General features: G+C 35.4%; 2 protein-coding genes across 2 annotated transcripts; both read left to right on the top strand.

The window, feature by feature from the left end:
• Positions 1-1,237: 1,237 nt before the first annotated feature.
• On the top strand, positions 1,238-3,248 carry LOC116521363 (olfactory receptor 2AP1-like). The gene is made up of 2 exons (XM_032236042.1): positions 1,238-1,255; positions 2,295-3,248. Exons 1-2 carry the CDS (start codon positions 1,238-1,240, stop codon positions 3,246-3,248), a joined length of 972 nt encoding a protein of 323 aa, XP_032091933.1.
• A 2,228-nt stretch (positions 3,249-5,476) lies between these two features.
• On the top strand, positions 5,477-7,718 carry LOC116521362 (olfactory receptor 2AP1-like). Its single transcript, XM_032236041.1, has 2 exons — positions 5,477-5,485; positions 6,747-7,718. Exons 1-2 carry the CDS (start codon positions 5,477-5,479, stop codon positions 7,716-7,718), a joined length of 981 nt encoding a protein of 326 aa, XP_032091932.1.
• The last annotated feature ends 6,366 nt before the right edge of the window (positions 7,719-14,084 follow it).

Here is a 14,084-nt window from a genome sequence, read left to right as displayed (position 1 = left end):
CACAGAATAATGGAGTTGGATGGGACCTTAGGTTGAAGTCTCCATGATTTCTAGTGTAATCCCAAGAATGTCTTCAAAGTCAGTGCCACAGTAAGATGAGTAGTATATAAATTTAATAAAGAAATAAATAATTTAGGCAATCTTATCACTTTAACAATATAAGCAGCTTAATTAATTCATTTCAATCATTGGTTTTAAACTTTTTTTTCTCTATGCCCCACCTAAGCATCTCTAAAATCCTGATGATTGCCCCCCCCCCATTACATATAATTCTTACTCAAAAAGTGAACTCTACTCACATGGAGGAAGCCTAAAAGGCCATTAACTTGGTTTAAACAAAGTTCAAATTGCCCCCATTAAAAATCAAATTACTCCTCTGTGGGGCGTGGGGCCCACATTGGGAGCCACTGATTTTAACTGAAATATTTGTTGATATCACTCCTCCAATATCTGAGAAGGTTAACATACTTCACACCAATAGTCTTTATTTTTGCAACTTATCTGACCAAAGATTTAAAGAGGAAGCAGTGATTTGGTCACAAACCTTCACATTATTGAAAAGTGAATTAAAAAAATGGAATGATATAAGCATGGTTTATTTTAATTTAAATTAGATATTTTTAAATAAAAATCATATTTCCATTTTTAACTTTTATTTCCCAAAGGTAAAAATGTTTTTAAATAATTTACAATTATAAAGAATAGTGTACTCTCTTGGGTTCACCTCTGGAGAAAGAAGCTAATTAGATATTCTTCCATAGGTACTCCTAATATAAAATATAAAGAAAATTTCATATCCAGTTAATTGTTGATGATTCCTGTCTCATTTATTTGTGCTTTGTTTGGAAGGAAAATAAAATTAAATGCAATTTTATTTTTTATTCATTTGTTAGAGAAATTGCTTTATAACTCCAGCTACAATGAAACTTATTCTATAATACAGGAAGAAATGAGATATTGGAAATAAAGATGCTCATAATTGTCTGCTCAGCCTATAAAGTTCCAGGAATGGATGATTCCCTTTGAATGGTGTTACATTGAACTGAAAGGAAGAAAAAGCACGATTGCAAATATGACAAAAATTAGATCTGGGCAAGGCAAAATAATGTAACTTAACCATAAATGGATATCATAATAAACCTTAAATGGATTACCTAATTAAAAGAGCTCTGAAGAAATTCTGCCTTAGCTCCTGAAATACTGGACTGGATACAGTATTTGCATTTTTATATTTGTCATGTCTATTCCATTTAAGGTATACACCTTTTTCCCCCTTCCCTACCCTACAAAGCATGCATGATGTTTTCATGTGTCTCCGTCTCTCTCCCTCCCTCCCTCTCTCTGTGTATAGTTTTCAACAAGAACTGTCTGAATATGCAATTAATGGAAATTATAGATTATTTACAGTATATGTAAATTAATTGAATTTCTAAATGGTAGTAAAAATAAATTGAAAGATTAAAAATCTAGCAATAAATACTCGATGAAGAAAAACATTGAGGACAACCATAATTCTCAATTTCATTGAAGAATGAATCAGCATTATGGTTGCCCTCAAAAGGCCATCTGCATGTAAGACTATGTATCATATTAGTTTAGGAGTGCATTATGTCTAAGTCTCAGTAGGAAGTCTGGATTTCTGGGAACATAAGGGGGCTGCGGGACACATGATGGTGTGGTGGTCAGTCTCTCCCAGCAGGCAGGTCATATGATAGGATGGTATTCAGGTGACTGGTCGACCCGTCTTCTGTCTCTCATCCCTCCCCCTCCCCTTTCCCTCTCTCTCTTTAATGAAATAATAATAAAGCCACCTTCTGATTCTTTTGCTGATTTGATGGTTTCTTTTTGCAACTAGAGCAATACATTATCTTTTGCTCTAGAAACAAACTCTCATACAAAGTATGTGTATAATAATTAATTCTTTATGACAATAGCATTACTAATTTTATACCATATGAATTTGGATAAAGATCACACTAAGTGCTTTGGTTTGTCTTGGTGTGTGTGTGTGTGTGTGTGTGTGTGTGTGTGTGTGTGTGTGTGTTATCAGTTCATAAAAAATTAAGAAAATCCACAATATGTTGGTCTGTAAGTAAAAAAATTAATAAGGTTGTCTACATTTATTCTTTTAAGAGAATCGTAATAATTTGTTTGGAACAATTTCAGGAGCATATCAATCATGAAAAAAAATAAAAGAAAGATGAGTTAGGAGTCTATATTTGTTTCTTCTATTTTAATGTATTTTGAAAATAAAGGCAATATCAATATGATTTTCCATAGTTCTTTTATTTCAGGAAGAGTTATTTGAAACTACGGCATTAAAAAATGAGACATATATCAATGAATTCATTTTGCTTGGATTTGGAAACCATCAGATGTTAAAGATTTTTCTCTTCCTAGTTTTCCTTCTCATCTACATCGGGACCATGACTGGGAACCTACTCATTATTCTATTAATTGCCCTCGATCAACACCTCCAGACTCCCATATATTTTTTTCTTGGAAGCCTTTCATGTTTGGAGAGCTGCTGCAGCTCAAATATCTTACCACAGATGTTGTCTAGCTTTCTTACTGGAAACAATATGATTTCATTTAAGGGCTGCTTTGTACAACATTATTTGTTTGGCTCTTTTGTATCTGTGGAATGTTACCTGTTATCTGCAATGTCCTATGATAGATATTTAGCTATATGCAAACCTCTCCATTATGTCACCATGATGAATGGCAGAACTTGTTTCAAATTGATAGCCTTCTCTTGGGTTAATGGTTTCATGGCAACTGCAGTAACCCAGTTTATCATGTCTCAATCAGCTTTATGTGATAATAAAATTGACCATTTCTTTTGTGACACCTTCCCAATCATAGACCTGTTTTGTGGTGACACCCATGCCTTCAAACTCTTTCTTTATACTTTAAGTTCCATATTCACTTTTCCACCATCTATATTAACTCTAACCTCATATGCTTTTATCATTTTAACCATAGTAAGGATGCCATCTAGTAGAGGAAAGCAGAAGGCATTTTCCACTTGTTCTTCTCATCTCTTGGTAGTCACTATTTTTTATGGCACACTGATGAGTATCTATGCAATGCCAAATACCATAAAAGTAAGTGGTCTTCATAAAATGTTATCTGTTATCTATACCATCCTAACTCCCATGCTTAATCCTGTAATATATACTTTGAGAAACAAAGAAGTGAAAAATGCCTTCCAAAGATTTATTTCAGTTTTCTTTCTAAGAATTTAGGGGTTCAATTGGAGAATATGAAGAACAACAGAAAAACATTGGTCAAATTGATATTGTATATCATTGCCAAAAATCATTGGAGAAATTGGAGATTTTTTTTGAAAAAAAAAAGATTAATTACTATTGCTGGCATACAGAAAGATTGTTTACTTGGGAGATAAATAAATTATATTATATCCTATTGGATGCCTATATATTTTTCACAAATAATACATTAACACAATTTAACAATAAATTATGAATTTATCCTGCCCCAAAAGAAGATGAAAACTATCTGTCATTCTTATAGCATAAGCCCTGCCCATGTTAACGTTCAAGTTGACATATAACTTATTAATGAGAAGGAGGGAAGAATAATGGATGCATTTGATGAACAATAGATATTGATAGCCACCAACCAAACCACTGGGTAATTCTTATATTCTTTGTCTATTTTAAATGGCACACAGAGCCATGTTGCCTGGCTGGAAATCTGAACAACTGATCTTTTGTTTTCTGGCATGCACATGCACACGACCAGCTGATTGTTGCCCACGCATGCGCACCAAAAACTGTAGGACCAACTGGCCGGTCGCATGCATGGGAAGTTCATTTCCCCACATATGCATGCCCCCTGGCAGCTCCTCTTCCAGGTTGTGTCCCCGACGAATGCACAAGCACTCCCTTTTCGACACTCAGTGCCAAAAAGTTTTGCCATCACTGATATCTATATTATATCGCTTCTATTATATAATAATGTACAATATAACTAGAGTAGAATTTTATTATGTGTACTACACAGTTAGTGGTGTGTAAGACACTAGACTAGAGAGAGGTAAGCCTTATTTTAGACCTACATCATGAACCAAACGTAGCTTGATGTCTTGGGCTATTCATGCTCAATCCTAAAATGGAAAATTGAAAACAAACTATGATATATTCCTAAAAATAAAAGCTTGTATTCTTATTAACAATTGTATTAACTATATTTATTTAAAGATTGCATTGCTTATAATACTGGCTGTTAAATTTATGAATTTGATCAGCGACCTTAATAAAAATGTATTTATCTAAGCTTCTAATTGTTCAAGTTTTTTAAATGAATATATTTTTTTCTAATACGAGTGTCCATTCTTGCTATGAAACTGAATAATGAAATATATCATGATATTTAAGTGACAGTTTTCTACTTCAGGTTTGTATTGTAAATGTTTCGAACAAGTCAGAGATAAGGTTTATGCCAAAATATTTCAATGTCAAATGTCATGTTAGGATTTCCCTCACTCCACTCAGTGAATACATTTGTGTGTGCTTGTGTGTGTGTGTGTTTTAAAAGGTAGTTTCATATCAGCATATCTACAAGTCCATACAGGCAAATTAATTGTTGCTGTATCCTTATGTATAATAAGCTGCATAATCTCTCTCTCTCTCTCTCTCTCTCTCTCTCTCTCTCTCTCTCCCTCCCTCCCACTCTCTTCCTCTCTCTTCCTCTTTCCCTCCATCTCTGTTCCTCTTTCCCTCCCTCCCCCTTCCTCTCTCCCCACATTTCTTTTCCCTTCCTCTTTCTCGGGGAGGGGGGGAGCCTGCCTTTCAAGAAATCCCTGTTATACTGGGGGAAAGAATCAATTTAAAATAGTGTAGTAATTCCTAACAATAGTATGTGCTTTTCTGACAAAACAAAAATATTGGTCTTTTTTTCTTTCTCCTGTAGATATTTACAATAAAATGAAACAGCCATTTCATGCAAAGAATAAGATTTCTGCATTCAAGTAATGACTTTTATTATAAAGCATAGACATGTCCTTGTAAGGTAGTATTAAGCATACAGTACTTTGTGGAATTAAGATGTTTAAGAGATTTCTATCACACATTTCCTTCTTTGAAATATTGTACCACAGAGGACCAAACATTTTCCCATATTAATGTGTAAGCATTAAGAGCTCACAAACTTTTAAGATAGAATAAAGTATAATGTTTTGATCAAATGGATCACTAATTATTCTTAGTTGCTGTTAATTGTTCCCTCTTCAGTAAATTTTCCCTGAGGACAGTTAATCGAAAATACATTAACCATAATGCCAAGTAAACTGGTACTAGATGGATAAATGAATCACTATATATAAAACATACATGTCTGGATCTATATTTTCAAATGTTATAAAAGATGTTTCAGGAGAAAAGAAAGATGAACCTAATTGGCCATTAAAGTTATATGGTGATGCACAATTCTCAAATTTCAAATACCGATAATGGATGAGGTATTTTTGTTTTGCTTTATTTTTTGCTACAGTACTGATCTGAATTAAATAAATGAAATACTGCTTTAATTTGTTCTAAGTTGTTTAGTTTAACCCTAGTCAAATCAATGTAATAAGTCTTAGGGTAAGTAACATTAGAAGAATTGAATAGTGGTTCTTGAAATTAAGGAAGAAATATTTCCCTGTATAAATAAGTAAGTAATGACTACATGATACTTTTTTTTTCCTTCCTAATTCTGTGATTTAAAAAATTAAGCCTGTGTAACTGATTTCTTTCAGAAACAGTTAGTTGAAACATATATCTTTGAACCTCAAGAGTGAAATCCTTAAAATAGAGCAAAATAAACAATAAACAAAAAAACAGTAGGGCCATTTTGCTGTAAGTTTGAAAACTCAATACCAATGTTAAAAGACTGAAAATAATTGATTTTTTTAAAATAATGTAAACTACATCTTCAACTAATGTACCAATATTTATTCTCCTTTCATATTTCATGATGTATTTTCATGATGCATTTATTTTGTATTCATTTATTCTACCTTTGCTCAAAATATTCTGAAACTTCAAACATTTTCCTAATGCATTGTTAATTACATGTTTATATTGTGCAGAGAAAAATATTATAGAAGGCCATATACAATGGAGTTAGTAGATAGATAGATAGATAGATAGATAGATAGATAGATAGATAGATAGATAGATAGATAGATAGAATTGTTATATAGATATATTTTGCTGGGAATCTTAAAAAGAAATTTCCAGCTATCTTGTTTAAAACAACTATAGTTTCTTTACTGTACTCTCTGCATTGGAATTAATGGAAATGAGTTATTATAAATTTGTAAGAGCAAGCACTTTTAAAAGATTTGCAACATTTATGAATGCTACAATAATGGAATTAGTAGCCTTGATGAAATATGAGTTAGACTTCTGTAGATGTTTCTTATTTTCATTATCACATATTTTGAAATCAAAGAAAAAAAATTCAATATAGGTTGTTGGTTTGAACTTTGAGCTTAGCAATTTGGTTGCAAACTTTTCATCACCATTCAAGGAGACATTATAAGTGCATTATGAATTGTTCAAATTCAAAATACAAATTCAAAATGTAGCTGACAATGTTTTCTCGAATGGTGATGAAATGTTTGCAACCAAATCACCAAGCTCAGAACTCAAACTAACAGTCTAATTATCAACCTGAATTATTAATATTCAAATACAATTTAAAATGTCTATATATCTGTTATTTTATTTTCCCAGGGAAAATTTATTACAGAATTCATAAATCAGACTTACAACATTGAATTCATTCTTCTGGGATTTGGAAACCATCAGATATTACATATTCCTCTCTATCTGCTCTTCTTCATCATCTATATAGGGACCATGGCTGGAAACCTACTTATTATTCTATTGGTTGTTCTTGATCAACACCTCCACACTCCCATGTATATCTTCCTTGGAAATCTGTCATGTTTGGAGACCTGCTGCAGCACAAATATCTTACCACGAATGTTATCCAGCTTCCTTACTGGAAGCAACATGATTTCACTTAGGGCCTGCTTTGTACAACATTATTTCTTTGGTTCTTTGGGAGCTGTGGAGTGTTATCTGTTATCTGCCATGTCCTATGATCGTTATATAGCTATATGCAAACCACTCCATTATGTTATCATGATGAATGATAGGATGTGTTTCAGACTGATAGCCTTCTCTTGGATGAGTGGCTTTCTGGCAACTTCAGTAACACAGTTTATCATGTCCCAATCAGTTTTTTGTGATAATAAAATAGATCATTTCTTTTGTGACACCTTTCCAATCGTAGACCTGTTTTGTGGTGATACTCATGCCTTCAAAATGTTTCTTTATGTGTTATGCTCAATATTTACTTTTCCACCATCTGTATTAACCCTAACTTCTTATACTTTTATTGTTGTAGCCGTAATGAGAATGCCTTCTACTCTAGGGAAACAGAAGGCATTTTCTACTTGTTCTTCTCATCTCTTGGTAGTGACTATTTTTTATGGCATACTGATGAGTATTTATGTAGTACCAAATGGCAATAAACTGAATGGACTTCGCAAAGTCTTATCTCTTTTTTATACTATCTTGACTCCAATGCTCAATCCTATTATCTATACACTGAGAAATAAAGAGGTGAAAAATGCTTTGAGGAGGTTGTGTTATATTTTTGTTCACATTTCAAGAAACTATTTTTTTTTAAAAGCATAAGCATATTTTATAACAGAAAGTTCAATTGTTGAAATACAATATGTTTAAGATGTTTGATAGGCATGCATTTATTAAATTACTGTTCACTTTAAATACTCTTTGTAAATGTCTGTTTTCATCAGAAAAATAAATGATTATATGTGTGTTAAAATGATTGTATGTATGTATGCATGCATGTATGTATGTATGTATGTATACACACACACACACACACACACACACACACACACACACATATACACAGGTTATGTGGAAAAATTATAAGGAATGCACTTTACATTTTGGCATTAATATTATCTTCCAAACCTAATTGACTAATATGGCTTTGCCAAGCATCCAAAAAAGTTTGGTATAATATTTTCTTACCAAATAAATAATCATAAGATTTGGTGAATTGCAGCTCATGATCAGATATCAAAGATAACAAAATATTTATCCTTTTAATGATATTGATTAGTTGGAAGAAAAAATATATCATGTTACTTTTGATTTGGGGCTATAGATTAATACATCTTTCATCCTACAATCTGTTTGTTTGTGTGTATGTGTATAGTTGCTTTGAATCACTGTTGACTGTTTGTTGAGTCATATGTTTCTGCAGCTTTCTTGGCAAGATTCAGAATGATTCACCACTGCCTCCTTCCTAGGATGAGGAGAGAGATTGACTAGCCCAAAGACCCATATGGCAGAAGTAAAACTTTTATAGCCTCCTGGTTTGTAGCCTTGTGGCTTAACCACTAAACCAGCCAGCCTCTCACAATGATATTATTTAGGAAATTTTATTTCTTAAAAACCTTTAGATAACTTACTTGATGAATAGAGATGAATCAATCTTTTAAATTTTGAAAACTGTAAAATGACTTATATTTTTAAATGTCAATTTGTTGGGATATTAACCATCTTTGCAATCTAGATTAAAGTAATTAAACATCCACATAGGGATCCCAGAATTGTTTGAGCATGACATGAGAGAAGATCTCTAGCTAGAATTCTCAGTAGAATGATCCCAAATTCCTCAAGAAAGTAGGCAAAATATTATGGACATATTCACTACATGGCAGAACTGTAGCCAGTTTTTTGTGACCTATTTATTCTCTTGGAGATCATAAAAAAACTCAGATGCCATGGACTGATATATATGTATGCTGAAATGTATGGCTCAGGCTCTGCTAAATATACTTGGACTGAAAAGGAAAGTTGTTATGAAAAAGAAAATGATTATTGTTTTATGGGTATACAATGTACAATAAACAGCCCATTTCAGAAAAAAGAAAAGTTTATTTGGTGATTCTTATCTCCGTACTAACTGTTTGTATTTGAATCTGTACCAAATGGATTTTGGTACGTTTCAGCAAATATCATGTTAAAAGTTGACTTGATTATTATCAGGTTGGCATTCAAGGGAGGATTCCATGCATACCTTTGGCCAGAGTTGGATCTCATATTTCTACAACCTAGTTTGTGAATATGATGTATGACGCATGAAAGAAGGGAGGAGATAGATGAGTAAAATTCAAACACAATTAAGCAAAAGCCAGTTTAGGCTCCACAGAAGATCAAGCCAAGATGTTGATCCTAATAAATGAATGGTTTTTTTGTTTGAAATTTGTTTCGAGGCTCGTAAATTAATTAGGTCATCTTTTGGGAACTTCACAGAGAGCCTAAACTGACTGAAGTGCTTCCAACATTTCTCATTTCTCCTCTGAAAGAGAATGGAATTATTTTTTTTTTCTTCTGCTTTTTGTTGCTTTATTTTTTTTTACTTCTGGATTAAAACCTTCCTTTTATTTTAACAATTCTTCCTATTACTTGTTAATAAATTTCATTAAAAGAAATCTAAAGAACTTTGTTTTCTATAAGCCAGAGATAAATATTAGAAAGTGAAAAGTAGCAACACTGCCACTTGGAGGTCAGAGGCCAGAGTTTTTGAACCAATGTATCTCTTCTCTTTCCTTCTATGATTTCACTGACTTTGTAGCTGAAGGGTTTGCAACTTGTTTATAGAAACTGATAAAGAGCTAAGGGCATGAATTGTTTTCACAGGTGCCTTTGAGAACTATTTTGGCAGGGAAAAGAAAGGGGAAACAACAGAACCCTTCTCCTTTGAAGAGCATGTAAGAACTTGTGTCCAAGTCAAACTAAAATAAAAATATAAAAGAGGTCTGGAAGGCTAGAGTGGCAGTGGCTATTTGTTTTTGTTTTTTTAGTTTATTTCCTCCTTCTTTTTTGGAAACATGGATCAATATTCAGATGAGGTTATGCCTTAAAATTCCAAAATATCTTGGATGAAATTCAAAATATATTGGAAAGATATGGGAGCATTAAGAAGAAGATGGAAGACTAGGCTTCCTCACAGCAAAAGATGAAGGGGTTGGAGCCCCAAAAATTAAAGAGGAGAATGAAGACATAGACGATAAAGACAAGACAAAAGATTAAGCTCAGCCCCCCATCTTTATTAATGTTTAAACAGTATAAATCATTCTATATATATATTATTCTCATCTCTTGCTTCTTTGTTATTTACCCCAACTTCCTGTAGACTCTCCAGTTCATCTTCCTTAACCTTATATTCAAATAAAAATTTATACAAATTTATACAAAAATCAGTATGCAATCTGGCTCAAAATAATCTCATCAAACTTTCCCTTCTAGTAGGATTTAAACAGTGTGGAATTCCACATATTCATATAATAATTTACGCAAGAATCAGTTTACATTCTGTCTCAAAATAATCTCACCAGGCTTTCCCTTCTAATAGAGTTTAAGCAACGTAAATCATTCCGCATAAATTTTACCCTCGTCCCTTACTTCTCTGATATTTACCACTACTTCCTGTAGTCACTCCAAATGATCTTTCTTAACCTTATTTTCGAATAGTAATTTACACAAAAGTCAGTTTGCCTTTTAACTCAAAATAATCTAATCAAGCTTTCGCTACCCCTCCACCTACCCCGCGTTACCCAGCTCCCTTCCTCCCAAACCAAAGTTCTCCTGGACAATTTAAATTAAAGTTCAGACATATAAGTCCCATGAGATATATATTCAGCATCCACTCCATGGCTAAATCCTCGATCTCCACTCTTCTGCTTCTCCGGGAGGGGGAGAGCTACACCCTCCGTCTTGCAACCATGTGGTCTGCTGCTTGCCTTCCCCTCCGCCTTGTCTTTCCTCTTTTCTGAGTCAGGAAGTCCCGCCTTCAAGGTCTTATAGTAAAAATCTCGAGCCTCCGAAACGGAATTAAGACGAAGTCTTTGATTCTCAAATGTGACCGTGATGCCAGCTGGTGCTTCCCATTTATACCGTATCTGGTGGTTTCTAAGCTCTTCAATTAGGAAAGTATAGTCTCTTCTTGCTTTTAACATCTGGGATGGTATTTCTTTGAAAACAGTCAAATCCTGACCATCAACTCGCAACCTATTATTGTAAAACTTTTGTATGATCGCATTTCTGGATTCTTTTGTGGAGAAATATATAATTATGTCCCTCGGGAGCTGTCGCTGTTCCGCTACCAACAAATTCTGGCGATAGATTTTCCGAATCTGCCAATCAAAATTAAATCCCGGGCTTCCCACCGCACGGCTGAAGGCCTCAACAAAAGTCTGTTTCAAATTCTCTCGCTCCTTTTCACGCAATCCTCTAACTCTTATTACAAATGCCTTCCTGTTAAAATTTATCATAACGAGCTGTTCTTGAGTATCTCTAATTTTTTGTTGTAATGCTTGAATGTTAGCATTTAAATTAGAGTTAGCTTCCTCCAAACTTTCCAGTTTATTCTCCATTTCAGCGGTGTAATCTGTCAGAACAGACATGCCTTTAAACATAGTCGCCTTCAGTTGGGCAATCTTAATCTCTAAATTGTCATATAACTCCAATACAAATTCTTTAATTTCCTGTTTAAAGTCATTAAGCATTTGAAAAAGAAATTCCTGTGTTAAAAAATCTCCAGTAGAGGGCGCAGGAGACAAGGGCAGCGATTTTGTAGCAGAATCTTTAAGCACATTCGTAGAAAGACGCTTCGGCTTTGAGCTGGGAGCCATTATAAATAAGAGCTAAAGATAAACAAATAAACAGCGTCCTCGCTTCCCTTGCTTTCCAAAAAGAAAAAATTGTTTATAAGTTTTGGGTAGTTAATGAGGAATAGTCTCCAAGAAGGTAGAGCCGGCTAAGTACATCTCCTATCAGTCACCAACGGAGAAAAATCGCCATTTTGTAATGCGTTTGAACAAAGAAGCCTCAAGGACAAACGAGGCTGGTGTTTAAGATAGTAATAAAAATAAAGCCTCACAGGGGTGGGACCCGCTCGTATTGATCATAAATCAAGCAGCTTTGCTTTGTCCTGAGAGGGGAGTCCCCTGTCTAGAGCTGCAAAAAAGGCAGCTGAGAAGAACTGGCTGGAGATAAGAGCTCAGCTAACGCTGGGTCTAATCTCCGTCCACAGCCAAAAAAAAAGAAAAAGGCTGTGAACTACGAATAGACCCTAGCCACTGAGCTTCTCCCTGCCCCTTTCTAGCCCAAAAGGGGTGATATTTTTGATCTTATTTAGATATACAAACCAGATCTCTGAGAGGAGCTCTGTTGAGCCCCCTTCGGCGACAGCCTCCGCCCCCAGAAGTCTAGGGGGGATTTTCAAGTCCTGATAGATTCAGGCTGGATAAGGTGCTTGATCAACCTAACCACAGTCCTGAAACTGGGGATCAGAGCAAAAAGACTGGCCTCAGTACAAATGAGAACAGGAGCACATAGTGGATGCCATCATTCCCTCTACTCAAACAGCTGCCCAAGTAACCACAAGGTGCAACACCATGATCAGCAAGACCAACCAGCAAGCAACCTAACCATGAGACTCAAAACTGAACTGCTAACCAACTCCTGGTTCCAAAACAACCAATATATCTTGATGAAAAGAGATGAATTTGCATGGAAGTGGATGAAACGCTACATCCCAGAATCCCTATGTACCCTAGTTCTCCAGAGGAGTCACAATGCCAAACTGGCAAGCCACTTTGGGTTCCTGAAGACTTTACACTTAGCCTGGAGGCAATTCTGGTGGCCTGGCATCAAGAAAAATGTGGATAGTTAGTTGAAAAGTTGCACCATCTGCACCACAATGAAGAGACCACCGGGAAAAGCCCCTGGAGTCTGCAAACAGTAGCAGAGCCAACAAGGCGATGGGAGGAGATTGCAATGGACTTTATAGTAGGGTTGCCAAAAAGTGCGGGAAACACGTTGATTTGGACTGTAATAGATCTGTTCTCCAAACAGGCACACTTCATACTCTGTAGTGGAATACCTTCAGCTCACAAGCTGGCTAAACTGTTTATGAAGCATATCTACCGACTGCATGGAGTACCTCGGAGAATTATCTCAGATAGAGTGGTCCAGTTCATGGCTAAGTTCTAGAGGGAGTTCCTGTGATCCATTGGGTCATCTCAGGGTCTTAGTTCAGCTTTTCATCTGAGCACTAATGGGGCAGCAGAGAGACTGAATGCCATGATAGAGTACTACTTGAGGTGCTACATGAACTATCTGAAGTACAATTGAGCAGACCTTTTATCTTCTGCTGAGGTCATGTACAATAATGCTGTTCACAGTAGCAAAGGACTCATGCTGTTCAAAGTAGTGAGTGGCATGGACTTTGTCCCAATGCCTGAGTATCCAAGAGACTCCCTCCCACCTCAGTCAGCTTGACTGATTGGATGTCAATGCTGAAAGCAACTTGGAAAAATGTCAAAAATGCACTGGCTAAAGCGGCATGAACCTATAAAATACAAGCAGATAAATATCAGGCTCTGCAATGGCCATTCCTGGTGGGAGAGAAGGTTTACCTCTCCACAAAATATTTGAGATTAAAACTGCCTAGCAAGAAACTGGGGCCAAAGTTTATGGGATCATTCCCCATAGTAAAGATCATCAACCCAGTCCCAGTGCAATTGAAACTGCCTTGGCGTTTCATAGTAGTCTCTTAAAACCGGTGATTGGATCTACTTTGCGACCACTATGCAGGGAGCACCCGGGCCCTATGGTCATGGGGGCCCAACCCATTATGAAGTTCAATGAGTCTTTGATTCGAAGTGGCACAGGAGACAACTCCAATACTTAATCAAGTGGAAGGACTACCCCTTAACAGAGGCATCGTGGGTAAAAAGTAGGAATATCCAGGCTGGTCGCCTTATACCAAAATTCCATGTAGAAAATCCAGGCAAGCCTGGGGGAGGAACACACCCCTAAATTATATACCTGTACTCAAATTGTCTTTGTGTCACACAGGTCACTTTTGGAAATGAGGGGAGCAGTATGTCAATTTATAAAGCGTTGTGATGACTATTATCAGGTTGGCATTGGAGGGAGGATTCCATGCATACCTTT

This window comes from Thamnophis elegans, chromosome Z (genome assembly GCF_009769535.1).
Source record: "Thamnophis elegans isolate rThaEle1 chromosome Z, rThaEle1.pri, whole genome shotgun sequence".
In the NCBI taxonomy this organism is placed as follows: domain Eukaryota; kingdom Metazoa; phylum Chordata; class Lepidosauria; order Squamata; family Colubridae; genus Thamnophis; species Thamnophis elegans.
Note: the sequence above shows the minus strand (reverse complement) of the source record. Positions and strands in the feature narration are given on the sequence as shown.